Source organism: Myotis brandtii, unplaced genomic scaffold (genome assembly GCF_000412655.1).
Source record: "Myotis brandtii unplaced genomic scaffold, ASM41265v1 scaffold123, whole genome shotgun sequence".
Lineage (NCBI taxonomy): Eukaryota > Metazoa > Chordata > Mammalia > Chiroptera > Vespertilionidae > Myotis > Myotis brandtii.
The window spans coordinates 10,302,858-10,326,845 of NW_005354291.1; the positions used below are offsets into that span (position 1 = coordinate 10,302,858).

The 23,988-nt window shown below is 35.0% G+C and overlaps 1 protein-coding gene across 1 annotated transcript in view; it reads right to left on the bottom strand.

Moving 5' to 3' along the window:
• The window catches only part of MOXD1 (monooxygenase, DBH-like 1), a 58,424-nt gene extending 44,749 nt beyond the window's left edge, over positions 1 to 13,675 (bottom strand). The window contains exons 1-3 of the mRNA XM_005859010.2: positions 13,501 to 13,675; positions 11,403 to 11,570; positions 11,191 to 11,274 (exon numbers count right to left, since the gene is read on the bottom strand). Of these exons, the coding sequence (XP_005859072.2) occupies positions 11,191 to 11,274; positions 11,403 to 11,570; positions 13,501 to 13,578 (330 nt within the window). The 5' untranslated portion in view covers positions 13,579 to 13,675. The remainder of the gene's footprint in view (positions 1 to 11,190; positions 11,275 to 11,402; positions 11,571 to 13,500) is intronic.
• Positions 13,676 to 23,988: the final 10,313 nt, after the last annotated feature.

Here is a 23,988-nt window from a genome sequence, read left to right on the forward strand (position 1 = left end):
TCTAGCACAAGCAGATGCTGCTCGTAGCATCAAGTATTCTTTGCCACATGTGCGACCATGTGGAGCTTCCGCACACACCAATGTGTCATACTTCCGAACTTTAACAAGGAAGCCAGATTCCTGTTTTTCCATGTTTTCCGCGTACCTAAAAGTCATATTTTGAGGTTAAGCCAGCAAACATGCTCATTCGTGTTTATTTTTAAAATATACAACATTCCTCAGGGAAAAGTATACAAATAAACTATCAACATTGGGCAAGTGACCTAACCTCCCTGGGCCTCAGCGTCCTTGTCTGCAAAGTGAGGATAATACCACCTGCTTCCTGCAGGTTTTATAAAGATTGACGGTGCACAAAACATACAGGGCTCTCATAAACGTTGTCTTATCATCTGATTTTACTTTTGCACTTAAATGCATAAACAGAGAGGTGGCCTCCTAGCCATCCTCACCACACACCTCAGATCCATCTAGTGGTACTTTCCCCAAATTATTTTTCCCATATGGTATGGGACTGCCCTCCACGGTTCTCTCCTTTCTTTTTGTCTCTACTATGTACTTTCATGCCAATGTCTGCTCTCTAGCTTTAGGGTTTCTCTATTACTCAGTGTACCTCTTCTCCCCATCTAGACTGAAAGGTCCTCGGGGGGGAAGCCTATGTCTTCTATTGCCTCATATATGACAGAAGACATAGCACTGAGCACTGTCCATAGCAGGCACTCACTAGACACTCACTGTTCATTCTTCCTTGTAATTTAGTAGTGTGGAGGGGCATTTCCAGCAGCTTTAGCTATATAGTGTATGAAGTGCACATCTGATTTCTGAAACATACCACCAAGCAAGTGCTTTTCCTATATTCTCAGGATTTCCTCACACTAAGCTAAAGGCTGAGAGGCTATGGGTAGCATTTCTATTCTGATTAACAGTTATTTACATGGTTTTGCCTTCACTTAATATTTAAAATTCCACATTCAGAGAAATTCAGTGAGACTTCAGTGATGAAAAGATCTCTTTATTGGCAATGGAATGCATTTAAAGTGAGCAAGGTGGCCTTCAGTATACAATTTCTAAAATAGGTCCATTACATTATAAGCATTAACGTATAGAGTTAACTTTGATGTATATATTTCACTAGAACACAAATCTTTTTCCCTTCATAAAAGAAAGTATCCCTTATATCTGAATTAGTTCATGGTGAAATTTTATAATGAAAGTCAGCTGCAACTCCAGGAAACAGCTGGTGTTTTGCCTCTTCACTTCCACAAAGAAATATGCAATGCATCAAGGAATAAACTGTCTCAAAACCATAAATTTCTTAAATCTTCTTCATGTGCAGACAACTAACAGTGCATCTTATGGTCGATGTTCAATGTGTGTTCAATTTTACAATATTTTTTGAATAAAAAAACAATGTATTACTCAAAAAATGTATATTCATGCTACTAAAAATATAAAGGGTGTTTTGCTAGATGCTATAAAATAGAACTTAAATACAGTATCCTGGGAAATTATAGTAAATATAAAACAATGATTCTCAACCAGGGAGTTTGTAATAAAATCACTTGGGGAACTTTTCCAAAAGACAGCAACAACCAACACCAATGGAAGGGCTTTGACCCCACACCTAAAGATTCTTTTCAGGTGAGTATGATGTGCACCCTAGGTTAAGAATCAAGATAAATAGCCTGGCCGGCATGGCTCAGTGGTTAAGCATTAGCCTATGAACCAAAAGGTTTCTGTTCGATTCCGGGTCAGAGCACATTCCTGGGTTGCACTCGATCCCCAGTAGGGGGCGTGCAGGAGTCAGCTGATCAATGATTCTCTCTCTCCCTCCCTATCTGAAATCAATAGAAATGTATTTTAAAAAAAAGAATCAAGAAAAACACAATAACTCAAAAAAACAAGACTCAACCTTAACATTTTTGACATGTGAGTGTAATATTTTTCTTCATAAAATAGATATCCAAGGTGTCCCCCAAAAAATATATTCACACTTAACAGCTGATAGCTCAATTGATGTTTATTTTCAGATTTAACCCATTGGCCACTCTGAGATGCCAACACTCCTAGTTCCCTTTCCAACAACATGGTTCTTGTTTTTATGGTACTTTCTCAGGAATTTTGCCAAAAATTAACTTCCAAGTGAAAATGCTAGTATTTCTTCTCAAAATTCCCTTTTTATAGACCCTTATGGTGAAGGGGAACAAAATAGGTCATTACTTATTTTCACTTAACTCCAAAGAGGATTATAATTCAGTTTAAACAGAAGGCTATGGATTGTTTCCAATGACCTGTCCAATACAAGATGTGTCCTTAGTAGGCTACCTTCTTGCCACTGAAATTACTTCCAAATCCTTTCTCCCTCATGTCTTCTCTGAGATTTAACATTTTGTAGCCATATGTATAATTTTTTGCCTAATCATCCTAATTCTAATTTTATTTAACTGACTTTCTAAATCACAAATGAAACAGTATGTATCATCCCTTGTTAACAAGCATTTTCTATCCCCAAGAGTGAAGACAGCAGACTCTGTGTACTCAAATACCATCTGACTAGATTTAAGTTAATTCCCAGTATCTCTGAACTGGATATATCTCTGCAAGGTTCTGGTGGGATCTGTTCACGTAGCCATTGGTCTATGTGCTGATTTCTGTAGGACACACAGTAGCTTGGATTCTGAGAAGCATATTCAAAGGGCCAGTGGCTGGATATAAGCTATCAGACATTTCCCACGTAAATGATTTTTCATTGTAGCATATATCATCTGGAAAAATCATAAGGCTTGAGCTAGTAGAAATTGTATAGAGAAAGGTCCAGCAGTTTTGCTAAGAAGATCTGTGTCCACTCCTAGCTCTGCTTCACATAATTTGTGTAATATCAAACAATTCACTTACTCATGCCATGTCTCAGTGTGTGCATCTGGAAAGTGGTGGTAATTCAACTGACCTCGTGGGAGGCTGTGAAAATCTAACAAGATAATGCATTAAAGTAGCAAAAAGTGGGTATTTTACCTACATACTTCCCTGTATGAAAGTAAAAGTCATTCATATCTTAATATTACCAAACTTCTTAATCTTATTACACCATCAACATTTAGAATTCAACATAAATGTCTTAGCACTCTTTCAATAAAATTGTTAATAAAATTCTTTACAATTTTTATACTTAATAATTATTAATAAATGTGCTAATGCTTTTCAATCTAGTCATCCAACCTTTGAACTACTTTAAAAAGATGTACTAAATTAGGGAGAGAGTTCAGTGGTAAGAGAAGAATAAACAAAAGTAAATACATTTTTATGTCTGTTGAAAATGGCATTATGAAAGGCTATAGAATGGAAGGCTAATGGGTGAGCTTGGAATGAGAAAGAATATTTCCCAGAGGATAGTCACCAGCTGGGTTTTATCCTCACTTAGACAAGAACAGGAGGAAATTAGCTTAAATTTCATTTGGTTTATAACAATGGAAGCAAGCTATGAAATCTAATTCCCAGGGAATCTTTTCTTCAAAATAAAATAGAGACTTTCTGCCTACCATAGTTTCAGTGCAGTCCTACTCAAAGTATGAGAAAATATTAGATGGAGTTTAAGTTGTCCATCTCTATAATCCCCATCAAGAGAAGAAAACAAGCAATTACAAGCCTATTACGTAACAGGTGTTTTCACTTGTATTCATTTCATCTTCACTGGAAATTATTTTTCATACTTCACAAATGAAGACACAAACTCTGAGAATTTAGCTTGCCCAGGGTAATTGAGCTAATAGAAAGCAGAGTTAGACTACAACCCCTACTTATCTTCAGAGCCCATCCTGGACACTATACCAACCTGTAAGCCTTGCTCACCTTGGCACTCTTAATTTCTATTCTATATAAAATTACATTATTTTGAAGATTTAGATTATTTACTTATATATTTAGATTTATGTTATTTAAATTATTTCCAAGATTTAGAGGTACATGAAGCCAACATAAATTGGGACTATAGCTAGTACTTATTGAGCTATCTAATAATACTAGAGGCCCAGCACACAATTAAAATCACATGAGGAAGCACCCCGCCTCCCGCCGTAGGAGGAGGCACCCCACAGGTCGTCGCGGGAGTCAGGCCGGATTGGTGCCATGGGCGGCTGGGACCCGTGCCTGACTTCCGCCCCAGGCCTGGACTGTCCCCCTGCCTGTGTTCACTCCAGGGCTGCCCAAGCCGGCGCGATGCAAGCCTCACTTGTGTGCACAACCTCCTCCTGTCTGGTCGTGACCCGTTATGGCCTAATTTGAATATTACCTCTTTATAGAGATAGAGATAGAGATAGAGATAGAGATAGAGATAGAGATAGAGATAGAGATAGAGATAGAGATAGAGATAGAGATAGAGATAGAGATAGAGATAGAGATAGAGATAGAGATAGAGATAGAGATAGAGATAGAGATAGAGATAGAGATAGAGATAGAGATAGAGATAGAGATAGAGATAGAGATAGAGATAGAGATAGAGATAGAGATAGAGATAGAGATAGAGATAGAGATAGAGATAGAGATAGAGATAGAGATAGAGATAGAGATAGAGATAGAGATAGAGATAGAGATAGAGATAGAGATAGAGATAGAGATAGAGATAGAGATAGAGATAGAGATAGAGATAGAGATAGAGATAGAGATAGAGATAGAGATAGAGATAGAGATAGAGATAGAGATAGAGATAGAGATAGAGATAGAGATAGAGATAGAGATAGAGATAGAGATAGAGATAGAGATAGAGATAGAGATAGAGATAGAGATAGAGATAGAGATAGAGATAGAGATAGAGATAGAGATAGAGATAGAGATAGAGATAGAGATAGAGATAGAGATAAAGATAGAGATAGAGATAGATGTAAAAATATATAGATAGATAGATAGATAGATAGATAGATAGATAGATAGATAGATATAGATAGATAGATAGATATGCCAAACATAGAACTCTAAAAGATATCTCATTTAATGATGACTGCCACCAGTTGAGACAAGTTATTACTATTATTATTATTCCCATTTTCAGGTGGAAACAAAAGCCTCAGAACATATGCTAAGAAAGCCCATGCCCAAGAGACTAAAGAAGGAGGCCTTTTAACTCCAGGGAGGCAGTGGAGTCCTACGCATTTCACCCTGCCATGCCCAGGGACAGTGAAAAGCAAGCATATCAGGAACTCAGACCACAGGGCATCCAAACCCCAACACAGATTTCACTTCTAGTTTGTAGCAAGTCATAAATATTTACAAGTGAAAAGAGCCAATGGAAATCATCTGGTCCAGTCCCTTTATTTTACAGACAGGGAATTTGAGAACCAGTGTGAGGTTAAGCACTTTCTCTAGGGTCAGAAAGATAATTAGTGACAGAGTTAACAATAAATCACTTCCATGAAAAGACATGCTTTCAAAGTGAATTCAATTACCTTGTACCCTCAAGTGGTTATTAAGAACACCCATGTAGCTAGACAATCGCCAGTATTTCTGTGAAGTAGATGTAACCCAAGAGGATCTAAAAAGAACTTTGCAAAATTGAGCAAGCTAAGTCAACAATTTTTAAAATGTGCTAATTTGAGTCAACCCAAAGTTACAGTATCAGCCATGTAAATGCCCAAGTATTTTCATCTCTTCTCTAGCAGATAAAAGAAATATAAAATTTCATTCACACTTGGATATAAGGGTATAATTATTTTTGTTTTTATAAACTGTGGATGACAAATTCCCAAAGAAGAGGATTCTTTTGCATTTATAGCATAACTTTTCCTAGAGGTCAAGAATGACAAAATCACAGGTGCCAGTGGTAATGAATTGGTATTAAGAATTCAATAACCAAACAGAGTGTTACAAATGCTTAAAAGGAGTGGAAAGTATTTTCACATGAGGCCTCTTTGAAAGTTAATTCCTTTCAACAAACTAAATAAATCTGCCTAAAGATTCACAGATTTGCCTTTAGAAAATACTAAATTAGTAAAAGACAGAGAGGAAATATCGGTAAGCCAAAAGAAGTCATACAAAGTTAGAATGGAAATGGGTAAAAATACAAACAACCATTCAGTCAAGAGTCAATAGCAAATACCTACTAATCTGCCACATAATAAAGTGAAACAGAAGGTGAACACAGGAAAAAACAACGAGAACTAAAGAGGAGAGTCTGTGGAAATGCATCCTGATGACAAACCGAAAAGCTATTTCCCTCAGAGGGAAAAGCACATCAATTAAAATATATTTTGCAGTATTTCATGGGGGTGGGAGGAAGAAGATATACTGACAGAGATGAGATGATTCTAACAGTTGTCAAATCATGTAGTTTGAAATTTAGAATTCCCACAACTTGCTAAGTTTAACCCTGAAATCTTATACATTTTCAGAAATAGAAACCCTCTCTCATACTTGACATTTCAGAATGTGTCAATGCTAAAATTTGGCATTTAATGGTGTCATTTTAGTAAAAAGAAGAGAAACTGGGCTGGGCTGCAATGTCCATTTAACGTAGCATATAAAGTCAAGTGTTCATACTATGAGTCTAGTATAGGAAAGTCAATTTTGAATGACTATTTCATGGATATATAGTACCCTGCTTCAAGGACATTTCATGGTTATTCAATGACAATTATGCTTAGATTTCCTTGTCCTAGGAACTGTTCCCCAATTAAATCATTCAGATTTATGAATGCCACCAACAGAAAAGAATAGTAGCATCTAATTTCGTGGCAAGAAAGACGTTCTGTCCAGTAGCAAGTAGAAAGCATAGCCATTTCTTTCCTTCCTGCATCTATTGATGAGGATGATTGACAGTGTTTGTTCACCTCAACTTCAGATTTCTCCACAACAGGTCATTCTCAAGATGGTCTCCCTAAATGAAATGAGTGACATTCTAGGTTTTATTTGAAACTCTGACCGTCTGGAAAGTGTTGGCTTGTTTGAGATTCCTCAGCAACCAGAGACCTAACAAGATGATCAACAGATTAACAATTGTGTATTGTTAGTGATTTACATAAATTTATTTAATTACCTTATTTAACAAACACTGTGTACCAGTCACTGTTCTAATTACTTACAAACATTAAATTCCTTTGATTCACTTAGTAGTCATAAGAACTCTATTGGGTAAGAACTATTACGCCCATGTTCCAGATGAGAAAAACTGAGATTCAGGGAAGTAAATAATTTCCCCTAGGATACAACAGATAAAAGTAACCCTGTCTTAAAACTCAGTAATGGTCAACCTTTTTGCATGATGCTCTATCCTTTTCTGGGCCTCCTCACTAAATAATTCTCAATGAAAAATCATTCAGCATGTAACACTGAAAACAATGGCCTAAATAATAATAATTGGACTTATTAAGAGCTTTCTATGTGTCAGATACTGTGCTTAGTGTTAATAATTTTATAAAAAAAAGAACTGATGTTTATTCTTCAGGATAAACAATCATATAAGGAAGGTACCATTACCATTTAAATGACAAAGTTAAGCTGTGGATGACAGTTAACTTTCCACAGTTAAACAACTAATAAAGGAAAGAGAGGATTCAACCCTGGCCCTTTGGAATGAAGAACCCACCTACTTACCATGAATCTGGTCCTTTAAGAAGAGATGACTAAGAAATGATGATTCAGTCTGGCTATTTTTCCTTTTTTCCTCTTTAACATCATATGCCATAAACAACTATTTATTATTATTGAATAGGAGTATCATGTTAAAACAGATGAGTTAGGTGTTTAATTTATCTATGAGAATTTCCTAATAATTATCTTCAAAAAAAGAGTGTGTTAAACTAATTGATAACTCCAGCTTCTATCAGAGTATACCCAATCCTTACTGGTAGGTGATAACAATAATACTATTACTAAAGAAAATGGAAATAATCACTTCCCCCCAAAATTTTAAATTTAGGGTAAAGTCCCAAAGCTTAACTAGGGTCATGTTTATTGCATATGAAGAGATCAGCTGGACAGTGGGTCTCATGACAGAGAGACAGAGATGAGCTCATATTAGAAGTGTGGTTTTAATATAAATCACCAAGAATTTTCTTTTTTACAATATCTATATCTGTATGCAAGTGGTCCATGCTGTCATATGACGATACAAACATTTTCAAGTCACAATTTTAAACACTTGTACAAGATCAAAATACAAATCAAAAACTGGAGTCTCAAATAAATAGAAATCACCAATAATTTTTATTACAATACCACCGCTAGTGCAGATGAAAGTATTTATCTTTGTCATTTTATAATTTTAGAAATTATTTACCATATATCATACTTTTAGTAGTAAATATTTTTATCATTACATAATTAAAATTTAAATTAATAATGTAATGAATATTTTGAATTTTAGTCATTTCATTAAATATATTCATGATCATGGCACTGATTTTTTAATCTGCTTAGCTTTATAATTTTTATTACAACTAAAAAGTGTACTATCAACATTAAACTGCAATTACAAACTTTTTCTTGGTTTGAAATAGAGTGCAGACAATAAAATTGATTTCTCACAATACTACTCTAATCAGTATGTTCTTAAAACTCACTTCAAATGACATACAACATAATACAATATGAAAACAATATTCTTTTTTCTGAGAAAGTACCTTGGTTTGTATCAGAGAAGGACAGAGGCATTTGTAAGACCTATGCTAAGGAATAATTAGCATTTAGCGAATGGCTTTTCAAAACATAGGAGTCTTTAATTCTATGAAAAAGATATACTTTTCTTATATTTTAGAAATCATCTCTGCTAAGGAAAAAAGAATGAAAAGGAGGTAAGTTCTTAAGATAAGTTCTAAATCTATGAATTTTACTATAGAAATTCATTAAAATTATCGTCAACTGCCATAGGCTGTAAGTTAAAACTCAAAAGTTACACAACCTGAATGTTGGAATTTACTTTTCCAGTAAACCTTCTTGGCCTTTTTGTATATTATCCTACTTGAATTCATTTTTAAGTTAAATGTCTCATAAAACTTAATGAACTTTAAGTTATTTTAGGGTTTAACAAGCTCAGGAATTTATTATAAGCAGTATTCTTAAATAATAATAGAATTTTAAAATCTGGCCATCAACCCTCTGCCCTGCAAAAATGAAGGCTCATCTCTGACCTGTTGCCCTTCCCTCAAATCCCCTTTGCTGGGGTAAAGAACTTTTGCCCTTTATAAATTTCCAAACACTGCAAAAGATGCTCCAAAGCCTTTCAAGTCACTGAGAGCCCTCTTGATACCTAGTAAAGACAGCAATGTAGACCAAAGAAATACTTAATTCTAAGCACACCCTTAGATGTAGATGCTCACACATCTGAGTATTACTAGGATGTGCTTGTCAAGGGACATCTACTAAAAATTCTTAGATGAGATACCAAGCAAATGTCCTACGTGGAGGTGAGAATACATGCTCCCTTAAATGTAGACAATTATTTTTATTTCATTCAACTTAATCATGAGCATTAATAAGGAAAGGATAAAAATGAATTAGTTTAAGTGATTAAGGACTTTGCATCCTATCAAATGAATCAAGTACCTATTTTGTGAAACATTTGTTCTTATTTCTGAACCTATGGTTTTTTATATGTCCCTTAAGTGAGGTTGCAGTTAAATTTACTGCAAATGACACACAGTAGTATATGCTCACAGTTTATAAAGAGTGGGGCAAAAGTAAGTTTATAGTCATTCATATGGAAAATAACACAATAATTAATAAATAATAATACAAGAATACATTCTGTGTTTTGTGGATTCACAACTGTAAGCCTACTTTTGCCCCACACTGTATACCTATAGCATTCTCTTTTCTAAGAAAGACTTTTCCTTGGTATCAGGAAAGGACTTAGGCACTGTATTAATATGTAAAGCTAGAATTTGTATTTCCCTTTTACAAGTAAGAAGCAGAAAAATTACATTGTACAGAGGTAAATGACTCATCTGCAGTCATATCAATGCTGTCTTCTGATGGCAAAAATATTCTACAAATATTTAGATCAACTTGCTAATTCAGTAAACATTTCTCAACCTGCTCCTCTTGCCTCTCTAAGTAGTTATGAATCATTCTGTAAATGAAAAGCAGGTATGTGCCACAGGGCCAATATATGAGAAAATGACAAATTTATGTCATTTCTTAGAATACACTCAGTATTTCCATTTCTACCAAAATGCTTTGAGGTTGGTAGGGAAAGTGTTATGACTGACCACACCTTTTGCAGATGAAGAAATCAGGGCCTACAATGCACATTACCTCAGAGCGAATTACCTGAGACACAGTTAATTAAAGAGTCGACCTGGGAATCGTACCTATATATTTCCCTCTAGATTCCAGAATCGACAAGTTTGCTCCTTTCTCACGTCCACACTATTTCATTACCCAGTCTGTGGGCTGGCAAAAAGTTGGCAATGTCTGGCCTCCCAAATGTTTACAGTGTTTGATATGCACTATTTCATTCTATCTTATTCCTTCCTATGTCTTGGTCTAGACTCCTACCATCTCAGTTCGGTTGAGACCATGGATATCTTCAGCCACCGTGGAACAGCCAAATAGTTACCTAGCACAAAGCCAAGGACCTGTGGGGTGTTTTAAATACTTGTTCTTTCACCAACCACAGGCAAAAGTTTTGGGAGATCTATCCCTGAGGGAGTGGGGGGAATTATATGCCACAGGCAAACTGGGCTTATTTACTACACAATTCTGTATTTTTTAACTTCTGTATAAATTCACTAATTTTCTTGTATTCCTGGTTTCAAGAATACTGTAACTTTTATTTTTACGAGAATATTCAGTATTTTCAATGAAGCAGATATCCTCAAACAATTTTGGTGGGGAATGTAACCTTCCTGGATATAATTTATCAATTCATAAATATATTATTTTAAATTGGAATTCCAATAAATCCAATTTTATAAGTGTTGTCTAAGAAATAACTAGAGCTGTTCAAATGCATCTCAAAACTTTTACCTTTAACATGTAAAATTTAGAACAAAAATCCAGAAGACTAACTACAATCCAAGCCTTCTCCTTAAATTCAGTGACTCTCAAGACAGTGTGTGTGTGTGTCAGATAAGCCAGTTCCTTGTTCTCTAAATAACTTTCATAAAATGGAAAACCATTTCTATACATGTTTTATCATTATCATTTTTAGAACAATTTCTACTCCATTCAAACAAATTAAGTTTAGCCTGTGAGTGAGTCACATACCTTTATTACATGATGCTTTTCCTGAAACACAGGAATCTTAAACATTTGGCACCAATATGTTGTACCTTTGTTTGGGACGGGGACCTGTCTTAATAAAAAGGGGAGGAGAACACAAAGTCACATTCTCTTGACAAGCGATTAAGTACAAGTAAAAGTTCTTATACACTTTCAGTAATCCCACTCCTACAGTCATAAAACCTGAAGAAACTTACGTTCTGATTTACCAGCTCAAAGTATGGTATGGCTGTAGGCAACACATTGGTTTTCTCAGGATTCAGCAGCCGCAGACTCTTGGTGCCACGATTGGCGCTGTGGTACTTGGGACCATTTTCTCCCACGTCTTCATGGTGGTAGGCCCAGATCACTTTCACAGTGCTCTCCTGTGATCAGACATGGACACAATTATCTCAGGAGAAGTGAAGAAAAGAGAACAATAACATTTGGAATTCTCTACCATTAATTGTGTAAATCTAATTTGATCATTAAGTATCCAAATAGACAAGTGTGTGTGTGTGTGTGTGTGTGTGTGTGTGTTTGGGGGCGGGGGCGGGGGCGGGCGCAGAAATTGTCTCTCTCAACAGGCAAGATTATGTGTTCCAAAGCACAGGGAAGCACAACGGACAAATAGGTATGCTTTCACGCATTCAGAAATAACAAATCATTGTCATGCTAAACCTCCAAACCAGCAACTGGTAGTTACCAAGCAAATATTCTTGTTAACCAGCAGAGATTTTGGAAAATTAAAAGCTGTTTTGATGCCACAGACATTTTAGGGAAAATAAATAAATAGAATGGAAATTACAATTATTTTCCAGGTCAGAGTTTTTACTTTCATAGGCACTAGCCCAGTTATATGTGTGAATTTACATAAAATGCAAATACAGGAGGAACTTCTGATTCTGGGTTTGTTTGTTAACCTTGAATCTATTTAATAGTCACTTTATGAATCTTGGGACTTTCTAAGGAATCAGTCCATTATTCATTTTGATTTTAGAAGTTCACGAAGGTGAATCAGTTACAAATCAGATGAACTGCTGTATTCCAACTAGAGGAAGTACTGTCATATGACATTGGTTTCCATTTAGCAACCAAGAGAGATTGCCCAAAAAGTTGTGGGGCTGGTGGGAGGGTTTGCTGGGTATAAAGGAATTATTTAGTCCCCCCATAGATAAAGGTGTCTTTGTCAGATCTTTGTAGTAAGAACTTTGAAAATAAATAATACAGCAAATGCTATTTATTTTAAAAGTTATATTCTTGCTCTAGCCGCTTTGTCTCAGGGGATGGAACATCGGTCTATGAACTAAGGGGTCCCAGGTTTGATTCCAGACAAGGGCATATACCTCGGTTGCAGGCTTAATCCCAAGCCCTGGTGGGGCACATTCAGGAGGCAACCAATCTATGTGTCTCTCTCACATCGATGTTTCTCTTTCTGTTTCTCCCACTCTCCTCTAGTCTCTCTAGAAATCAACAGAAAAATATCCTTGGGTGAGGATAAAAAAAAGCTATATTCTTTCTTAATAAGTCAAATGACTATAATTATTATTCCATTAAACTATAAAAAGTGATCCATGTCTTTGCATGTGTTTTTTCTTCCTCTTTTACTCTTTAAGCTGGATGTTAATTAAAATAGCTTCAGATTTTTACATTCCTATTTTTAAAGCTTTGATTGACCAAATAAAACAGATAATTTTACTGGTCCTTACAAAGTGAAATTGATCTAAGATATTTGTGGAAACTCCCAAAGTACCACATGAATTATATAACCTCTAAATATTTAATTTTCGTATGTATAAAGATATTACTTTTTGCATGAGGTCTGCCAATAAGACCTTGTATAATATGTTGATAGGCAATTTTAATCAGTTTACTATTGATAGGCAATTGATAGGCAATTTTAATCAGTTTACTATTCATCTTGATTTTAGAAGTTTACTAAGATGAACCAGTTACAAATCAGAGGAATTATATTCAGGATCATACTTCTCTCTCCTGTAGTACATTTCTCACAATCTTTATCTATTGTCTATTTTCAAACATTATAGAGAAGAAGCAAAAACTCTTTTGAAAGTCAATACACTCTTTAAACAGCTCTTCAAAGTTTGAGATTCACACAAAAATTGCCTTTATTGATATTTATAGTCTTAGATTTTTTGTGGCTTAGAAAGAGAATTCTAGAACATTCCCCCAAAGACTATGTGACTTTGTTATCAAAGATAATGTTTAAATATTTGTTCCTTTTATTCTGTAAAGGGTTTTACAACTGTAAGTGTACAATTTATTCATGCATGCATTCCCTTGGAGACGCCTTACCGTTATGGTCTTGTCATTGATGTCACATGTATGCAGCTCTCTGCTAAATTCAATTACTGTGTGTGTGCTATTTTCCATGGCATAGTCTAGGTGGTAATCTTGCTGTGCATCTTTTTTCAACTCTCTATGTTCATTTGTGAAATAATCCTGTAGAAAATATGGGGGGAAAGTCAGTATATCCTAAATTCAGAAAGAAACGTGTTTAGATTAAGAGGACCTTTAAAAAACTGATTCTGGGTTTGCTTATTACATAATCCTGTATCTGTAGGCATTTTGTAAGCCCTGGAATTTTCTAAGGGTCTGGGGGGTCCCAATTAGAGAATCAATTCCCTAGGAAATTGGCCCATTTTCAACTTCTGGACCTTCAGGAAAAGGCAGTGTGGATGTATAATACCATAAAGCATCAAAAGAGATGGAACATTCGAGATCACTAAGTGTGAAATTGTTTGCCCCAAAGTGAAATAGCTAGTTCATGGCAAAGCAAGAACTAGCCCTACTATTTTCCTGGATGGAGTGTCCCTTCTGCACTTAAGCAAGGAGACCCATCCTTACAATGATAGGCTGTTTTCGTATGAGCTTTAATGGTATATGCTTATTAAAATGAAATATAATGAAAAGTAAAAAAAAATAAACTAGCTGAATTATAAGATATTGAAAAACTAGGGAAGTTTTGTTTTTGTGGATCAGCTGTAACTTTTGTACTAAACTTCTTCAATGGTATACAGTTCACTTCTAGGAGGCAGACAGATGCATCAGAGAGGGCATGAACTTTGAAAACAAATGACTAGGAAAACAAATGACCAGCCCTCCCCTAAATGCCCTGAAGAACCGTTAAAGTCAAACTGTGAGCTCTTATTCTAACATTAGTAAAAGGGGGATAATATATAATATGCCCCACTTTATGGATTTTGAAAGATAAATAAATGAAATAGCATATGAGGGTGTGTGTGAATGCCTACCATGGTTAGTGTCCATTTAATGACATTTCCTTCCCTCTTCTAAATTGTAATTTTCCCCCCAAATATTTCCCTATGCCTTTTACCATTAGCTTACTATATTGAGAGTTATAAAGATCGTATTGTTAATTTTCATCACTTATAGACACAAATTTTGCCTTAACTATTCTGGTTTTTCAGTACATAATGATACTTTATTTTTGGTAAATCACTAAGAATTTTTTTAGAATATACATACTGAAATATAATTATACTAACCTTTACTAACACTAAAATTAAATTTGAAGAAATGATTGCTATGTTTGGGAGAGAAGATACAGTATACAAGGAAAAAACACCTTAAACCATCAATAAATTTGGAACTTTTATTCCTAGTACCTTAATAGCATGTGTGTGTAAATTTGACATCCAGGATCCCAGATCTAGACATTGTTCAAACCCAACATTATTGGCAATGCTCAGAGCCTAACTTTTTCACTCTAGTAACAACTATAATTTATTGAGAACATACTATACCCTAAGCCCACTTTAAGCATTTTACATGCATTAACTCATTTAATCTTCATATCAAGTCTATAAGATAAAACTCTATTTCACAAACGAAGACACTGAAGCATGAAGAGGTGAAGAAGCATCTTGCCCAGGACCACATGGCGGGTAAGTGGTAGTAAAGCCAGTATTCAAACGCAGGCAGCCTGTTCTAACTGTAGTAACCACTTTTGGAAAAGTATAGCTTAGTTCATTTTTCTATGAAAAAAAAATGTACATATCAGGTTTTTCACATAAAATCTTACTTTTCCTACAAAGTGAAATTGATCTAAGATATTTGTGGAAACTCCCAAAGTACCACATGAATTATAAGTTGGGGTTTGTAAAAAATATATATATTTTGAGAACTGGCTGCAATTGTGAAAGCAATTCAAATGAAATATTACTATGAAACTGTGATTTTTCCCACTTTTAATTACACAGATTTTCAATATGTAAATGAAACAACAGTGTCTATAGACAACATGGAATTTAGAGAAATGAACTGTGCTTTATACTAAGCTCACATTTCATTACATGAATCAAGCAATCACAGTTTCACAAACAAAAAGAATACAGTACAAAATGTAATCAGTTTGAAGAGTAGAATAATTACCCTAGTCTTACAAACATGTTTCCAAAACCATTAGTCTCTCAAACTATCCAGCTGGCTTGCCAATTCTCCATTTGTTCTGTTTCCATTCACCAATACCAATTCCTTCCAGCTATTCTACTTTTTCTGGCTTTTCAGATAACCTAGCTCTGAGAAAGAAAATAGAAGAAACTTCCCTCAGGTCTCACTAAAAATCCTAGGGTTCATCTGCCCTGTGTAAACTGCTAAGTTTTCATTTTTTTTTTAAATGTTCAATATATAGAAAAGACAGCTGCCAATTATGTTGAGATTCCAGACTCCTGGAAAAATGTGATTGTCTAAAAGAGCTAATATCTCCAACCTTCATGAGGGAAAACATGAATGGATTTAATTAACACTAAAATTGAAATGCAAAACATTCCATTACCATTTTGTTCCCATTTTTCAAAATTTAAGGCTTATTTGGAAACATCTTCATATTAGCTGTCCAACTAGTATTATTAGTTACATGTCTACTTCAGGGGGGCCCTTATTAATGCTCGGAAATCCATGTTACTCTCTTGCTGTTTTCTCAGGAAACCACCCAAGACAAGTATCATAAACCTTCTCTATACAAGATGCCAACACTTCCCCATCCTCAGTTTATGATCATACATCTCATTTTATTGAGAGAATTTCGGTGAGAACTCACACCATGCCTTCTTTCTATCCTAAGTAATATCTACTTTATGAAATCATAAAACATACTTAATCTAAATGAAATCCTGCCCAGCTGACATGCCTCAGTGGTTGACCAACAACCTATGAACCAGGAGGTCACGGTTCGATTCCCAATAAGGGCATATGCCCAGGTTGTGGGCTTGGTCCCCAGTGTGGGGCCTGCAGGAGGGAGCTGATCAATGATTTGCTCTCATCATTGATGTTTCTATCTTTATCTCCCTTTCTCTCTGAAATCAATAAAAATATATTTTAAAAAATAAGAAGAAAAGAAAAGGAATCCTAAATAGAGAAAATTAAAACAAGGAGCAGATGGGACAAGTAGAAAACAAGTAGATGTAAATAAAATGAAAAAGAAACATTGAAATAGATCCTACATACATAAAAAAGTTAATATTATGCACACCTTGATATAAAAAACTTGGATAATTTAGATGAGAAACAGACAAACTCTGCAAAAGACACAAACCAGCAACTTAGTCAGAAAAAAAGATACTCTAAATAGCCCTACAATCTACTCATGGGTAAAAACCCTTCCTACAAAGAAAATTCTAAGCCAAAGTTCTTTTACTTGATATTTTGTCAAATATTATTTAAGCAAGAGATAATATCAATCCTTCTCAAACTCTTCTAGGAAATAAAAAGGAAAGAGCACTTTCCAACTCATTTTTTGATGCTAGCCTTACCCTGATACCAGAACAAAGGCATTACAAGAAAATTTACAGATCACTTTCTTTCATGAGCCTACCTGCACATTTTTTTAATATAATTTTTATTTCTTAAAGTGTTAAAAAGAGTATTACATATGTCTCCTTTTTTCCCCCCCAAAGTTGATTTTCTTATTTTTACCCAGAGTCCTTAGCACATGCCTGTAATACATCATAAGAAAATAAAGAATTCCTTGATAAAATAATTTCAAAACTTACATCTTTTCTTTTGAGCTATTAGATTTTTTTGTCATATACTGAAAAGCATAGTATCCCGTCTTTGAATTATTTTTTCCCATTAATTTGTACGTAATTTTATGCATTCTGTTAATATACATGAAGAACCCCCACTAGGGGGCACTCAAGACTATTGAGTTGCCATAGTTCCTTAGGTTTTTGTTTGTTTTTAACACGTCCCGACCTCACCGGGGCAGTTTCAACCTCACCGGGGCTGTCCCTACCTCACCGGGGCCGTTTCTACCTGCACATTTTTTAAAAAATGTATGTTAGCAAATAGTTATATATAAAAAAGGATACTATATCTTGACCATGCAGGGTTGGTTCAACATTAGAAAATCAATGCAATTCATTGTATCAAAGTCTAAAAAAGAAAACCATATGATCATCTTGATAAATGCAGAAAAACCATTTGAAACATTCATCCATAGTTAAATATCTCAGTAAACTACCAATAGAAGGGTATTGCTTTAAACTTGTAAAAGGCATCTATAAAAACCTTACAGCTAACATCATACTCAATGATGAAAGACTGAACTCTTCCCCCTCTAAATTTGGGACAAGGAAATCCTGGAAACAAGGTAAGAATGTCCACATTCTTCACTTCCGGAAGCCTCTACTATTGATTGCCCACCTCTGATATCTGTCTCTATCATTCCCATCCCTAACTTGGACATTAAAGTTCTCTCTTTGACATTATACTCCTTTGTCTTCATATTCCTTCCTTTGGGAAACTCATCCACTCCATGAGTTTCCAATCATCACCTTTATTCAGTATCGCATATCCAAAAGTCTATTGGATCCCTTCACCTGGAAGTCTTATTGTCATCTCAAGTGCACTATATCCAAAATTATATTCACCTTCAATCTGTAAGCTTATTTTCTTTACTTACACTGCCCTTCTCCAAGCCATCCAAATTCAAAACCACAGTCTTATTTAACTTCTTTTTCTATTACAACTTCACGGATAGGCCCCGCTCCTATCATGCCTTCCTTTGAAAAAAAATAACCCACCTTTTACTTCCACTCCATTACAGCTTCTCCTATCTCAGTTTAGACTCTACCACCTACATATTTCTGTCAGGTTCTTCCTTCAAAGTTATTCTCAGTGTGTCAATAGATCTAATTCAACAGTCTACAGTACAAAGTTCTGTAACTTAGATGAAGTTTCTCTAAAATTTAGTCTCACTTGATTTTCCAGATGTCTATCATTAATCTTACCACATGATCTTTATTATCAATTTTTTATTCTCCTTAAATACTCTGCCTTTTCCCAGCTCTTTCCTTTTGTTTACATTGTTCCCATCTATCTCCCCTGCTCTCCTCCCCGCACTGAGATTCCTCTCCACTAAGTCCACCCATTGAAGTACTTGCTTCTCTTGAGACCCATGACTCTATCTCCTCTATAAAGTTTTCTTTGATCATTCCAACTGGAAGTGACCATTCCCTTTCTGAATCCATATGCTTCTACCTGCACTCCCATGTAGAATGCAATATATTCTAGACGCAGCACTATCTTCTCAGCCATGAGACAACTGCCCAGAAATAGATACCTAATCTTGTTAACCCAGTTATTAATTTGTAACTTTAGAGTAGTTGTTTACATTGTAAATAGAACAAAAAGAGGGAGACAACAGATTATTTTTTCACTTGCTTTCAATTATATTTACATATGGTTAAGATCTGAAGTGGAATGTGTTTAACCAGATGTTAGAATGAGTTTGGGTCTGCATGATCTGCCATGCAAACACATCTGGCACTGAACTCTGGGGATCTTGTTACAACCTTTTAGGCCCTAAGTGGACATGAATCTTATGAGACTGACATCAGCATTTAGGGGGGGAAAGCTCATGCATGCAAACGGTCTTTGAAATCCTTTTACACTGGGATGGCATTCCCTACTTATTTTAAAGGGAAGAAAAAACAAATCTGAGAGAGAGAAACTATGTTTTAGAATGTTTTCTAATGTTAATTTATATATTCAGTGTCTAACAGAGTGATTTGCACAGAGCAGAGGCTCATTAAATATGCATAATTTTAAAAGGAGTATCCTGCCTTTCCTTTAGCTAATTCTAAATGAAAATAAAAAATAAGAACCATCTTCTAATATTCACATCTTTGTGATAAAGGAATAACTTGGTGGGAGCAAAATGTTCCCCAGTAGCACCTCTTTTCTTCCTCACCCTGTGTTAATAAAATACATGGTCTATAATCAAACACAGTCTTAATGAAGTTGATATTATATAATAAAAAATGGCATTTTGGCAAACCTTAGAAGAACTAATAAGTGATTCAAGAGGAGAGAAAAAAAGCCCAGTCCCAAATTTCCTATCATTCAACTATTATTGCCTGAAGGAAGAAAGAAGTAGGGGAAGGAGGGAAAGAAGGGGAAAAAAGAGGAAAAGAAAATAAGTCACTCAAATACCTGCCAATCTTAAAAATCCTTCATGCAGACTGGCTAAACCTTCAAAAGTATGTTTAGTGAGTTTAAGAGTTTCCTGACAGTGTGACAAAGGGATAAAATTAGTCAAATAAATCATTGAGTGGAATAGTTATTTGTAACTATCATCCTGTAGGGTGAAAAAACAGAGAATGAATTGACAGTAAAACATCAACCAACTAAGAGTTTGAATATCAATAACATCACTTATAAATTTATATTCACAAAACCATATGGTACTTATGAAATATTTAAAAAGATTTTCCCAAGTCATTTTTACTAATTTTCACCTTTGGGATTAGAACCGAATGGTGTCTCTCACCCCCACTCCCAGTCCCATTTAGCAAATGGACCCAGAGGCAGCTCTACTGTAAATCCATGGTGAAGGCCATTCCTCTGCTGTCTTCCTATAGTGCTTGATATTCCAGGACTTTTCAAATAAAAATAGGAATTTGATCACAGTGCACTCTCAGTGCACAATGGCACAGCAGCCATTATAAAAATCCAATTTTATGATATGTATTAAATATATTGTATATTTTATAAATATCACATAAAATACTGGTAAATAAAAGTAGGCTCCAATTAAGTGTCATTAAAAACAAACTCTGAAGGCAAGAACATTGAGGAGGATTTGGAGAGTCATGATTCTGTAGAGGTTTTGTAAGAGTTTAAGAATAAAAATATGAAGATGCTTTAATTATGTAAATATAAAAGCTGGTACACAGAAGCCTTTCTTCTTTGTACTTACTCAGTTGTAATGTTCTGTGAAGTGGAATGTGAAGTAATATTACCCGAGATCAATGACTTTTATGTGGAGGTCAATCATTCCAACACAAATATCTGCATTAAGATCAGCTTCAATATGAATCATCATTGAGACAGTTTTGTTTTTATTATAGATTATCAATCATTCCAACACAAATATCTGCATTAAGATCAGCTTCAATATGAATCATCATTGAGACAGTTTTGTTTTTATTGTAGATTATAAAATATTACCTATTACCCTTGAAAATCTAAGTTAATAATTAAACTCTGGCAATAAAGTTAGTCTATAGTTGTGTCATAAAAAATATTACTCCTAAAACATGTTCTCACAGGATATTTTTTTCTTTTGAACATTTTATGCTTTGAAAAAATTATGAACTATATCATTAAGGTTTCAAACTGCTATGTGGCAACAGTAAAGTCGGCATTAGCAAAAGTTGGCATTTATCATTAAGTATGAGAGCACTACTACTGGCTGCCACTTTCCAGCTAACATAACAGCCCCCCAAACGCTAGCTTTTATATTCTACAAGATTGCTATGACCTCTTGTTAAAAAACGTGATTGCACAGATGTTAAATGGTTCTCACTCATTGTCAGCCTTTTTTTCTCTCTTGAATGCAATCTCTGTAACAGAAGAGAGCTTTGACTGGTGCTATGTTAAACAGGATAAAGTGAAAACTCAATGGTGTAATAGAAGATATGAATAAACTGCTGGTCAGCCTGGAGAACTGAATGTAAGCACAGCTGCGGGGAAAACCTTGAGAAAAATGTTGCCATCTGTCATCACTTTCTTCAACAGGTGCTTGCAGTTTTTCTTCTTTTTCTATAACTCAAAGGCCTGTTCCTTCAAGCATTTGCTTGTAATAGCAATTTCTATAAGTATCATGGTGATTAAAATAATATTGATAGTAAAGTGATAAATATTTTCGTGGTAGAGGGAATCTTTGGTCCTAAAAAAAATCATAAAACTATAAACAAACTATATAAACAATCTTCAGAATTTCAAGATCAACTGATTTTAATGTTATTTCTTCACTAATCTTAGAAATTTGAACAAAATGTCAAAATGGAAGGGCCTTGCCTCCTAAAAACCACTTCAAATAAAGCTGAACTCTAGATCTAATAAGGGACCAGTTAAACAGCTATCAGAATGTCAAAATCTGAGCACTGTTGGCGTGCATTCCATGGAGGGGCCCACCTGAGCAGTCTGTTTGTTCTCTAAGTGCCACCTTTGAAAATACACATCCTTAATTCTCTCCCACAATCATCTCATCTTCATTTTATCGTAACCTGATACTGTTCTAAAATTATAGAAGTATCAGAGATACAGTGAAAAATTAAAATTTGACTCTTTAACAGTAAACTTCAATAAAAAAGCAACTTCAGACCTTACTATTGAAATAAAAAATTATTTTACCTTCATCCTATCCCCTCACCATAATTTTTAGAAAATTTTAGATAACATCTCTTAACTGTCTATGACCAGTTTATGCAAGGAATAAATTTTGAGAAGAAAGCTCTTTTCTTCCTTCATCACTCCTTTCCTCTTCTTTCTTCCAACCATATTTTATTGAGTGACTACTGTTCCTCAGCCTGTTTTGTAAGGCTAATGGCACATGATTGTACAAGATAGTAGATAAAGTCCCTACCATAATAAGACTTATTGTTTAGTTGGGGGAGAGTGCAGACACTTTTTTAAACTTAAATAACAATATAACAATAAACGTTTAGATAGTAAGTGCTTATAGGAAAATAAAACAGATTACAGGAAGGGAGTGGAAAGCCTTCAGGTTGAGTCATCAGAAAAGTCCCCGCTGAGGCAATGATACTCACTCTGATGAATGGACTACCATTAGAAGCCAGCCACACACAAAAAAGTGTGGAGGAAGTAGATTCCAGAAAGACAGAGCAGCTATTGGAAAGGACCTGAAGTGAGGGTGAGTTTATCCAATTTGATGAAGCAAATAAGAGCTGGTGTGACTGAACTATAGTGATAGGACGAATACATGCAGTGAACAAGGATCAGCTGAGGCCCCAGATGTGACACCTTGTAGGTCATTATAGAGAATTCAAATACTAGGCTTACATAAAAGATATCTGAGCTTTAAGCAGCAAGTGGCATATTCTGATTGACATGAAAAATATATGTGTGTGTGTGTGTGTGTGTGTGTGTGTGTGTGTGTGTGTGTTACTGTGGCTACAGAGTAGAGAATGATGAGAAGAAGGAATAAGAGTGGTGATCAGAAAGATAATTAGGCAGTGGTCCTAGAGGTTCCAGCTAGAATGGTGGCAGGTTAAAAACAAGACAGTTTCACAGCCGCTAATGTCCTCCCTTCTATTAATTTCTTGAATAACCTAAAAGCATGAATATGGGGTAAAATTATTTTCAACATCATACTCAAGTTGGAAGATAACCTGAAGGCTACCTAAATCCTAGCTCCCACCAAAGGAGGATTTCTCTCAAGAATATTTCTTAAGAGATGATCACAGTATTTAATGCCTCCAGTGACAAAGTTCATAAACTTACAACCTCAGAAAGCAAATCCTGTAAGTTAAATACCTCTGATTGCCAGAAATGTATTTATCATATAAAGCTAATGTCTTCTACCCTTTCATGTACATTAACGGGATCTTTGTTCTTCCTTTTGGGCTTGAGAAAGACTGTCCACTCTTTCAGACAATCATCATGTCTTTCCTATTGTTCTTTCTCCAGGTACAACGTTGCCACCTTTTCCCATTATTCTGGTACCTAATTTCCAGAGATTTCAACCATCCTTGTAACCCCCCTGTAGACTTCTCCAGTTCACCCAAACATTCTTTAAAAATGTTATTCTAAAAGGTTTCTTCTGGTGTGATTAACTAGTACAGAATCAATATTATCAGTATTATAGTATCAACATTACTTTCCTTGATATACGAAGTAGAGTTTACAGGCTAATATTGCATCTCTGGGTTTAGCAAGCACAGCTTTTGAGTTTAAAATGAACTAATAGTTATATCTTTTTCATATGGATTCCAATTAAGTCCAATTTTACACTTTTTGTGTACACACAACCAATTTTTTAACTAAGTGTTTAACTTTATTTGTATTCTCATTGAAATTTTAACTTAGTTTCCTTTCATTATTTTAATATATCACTTTCTTTTTAGTCCTCATTCTGTAGCCTAATGTAGCCAGTTTGTTATCAACATATTTTGGGTATACATGTTTAAATATCTATGATTGTAACTAATTCAACTTTATTAGTCCATCTTCTATAAGGACATCATGAGAAACACTGATAATTACCTATCATCAGATGCATCATTTATTTAATATCCCAATTATTGGCCCTGCAAATCAAATGCAAAAGAAAGTGCAATCTTGTCAGTATAATCTATGATTACTGAAACTCTCTAGTTGTTAGGGATTGCAAAGTGTTCACAAACCAATTGCTTAAAGTTTGTCCTCAAATTTTCCCCAAAATTTCTATCAATCTCCCCTATCTATACATTTAATAGACACCTTTTCCCACGTTGAGAAGCTGGAACATTTGTC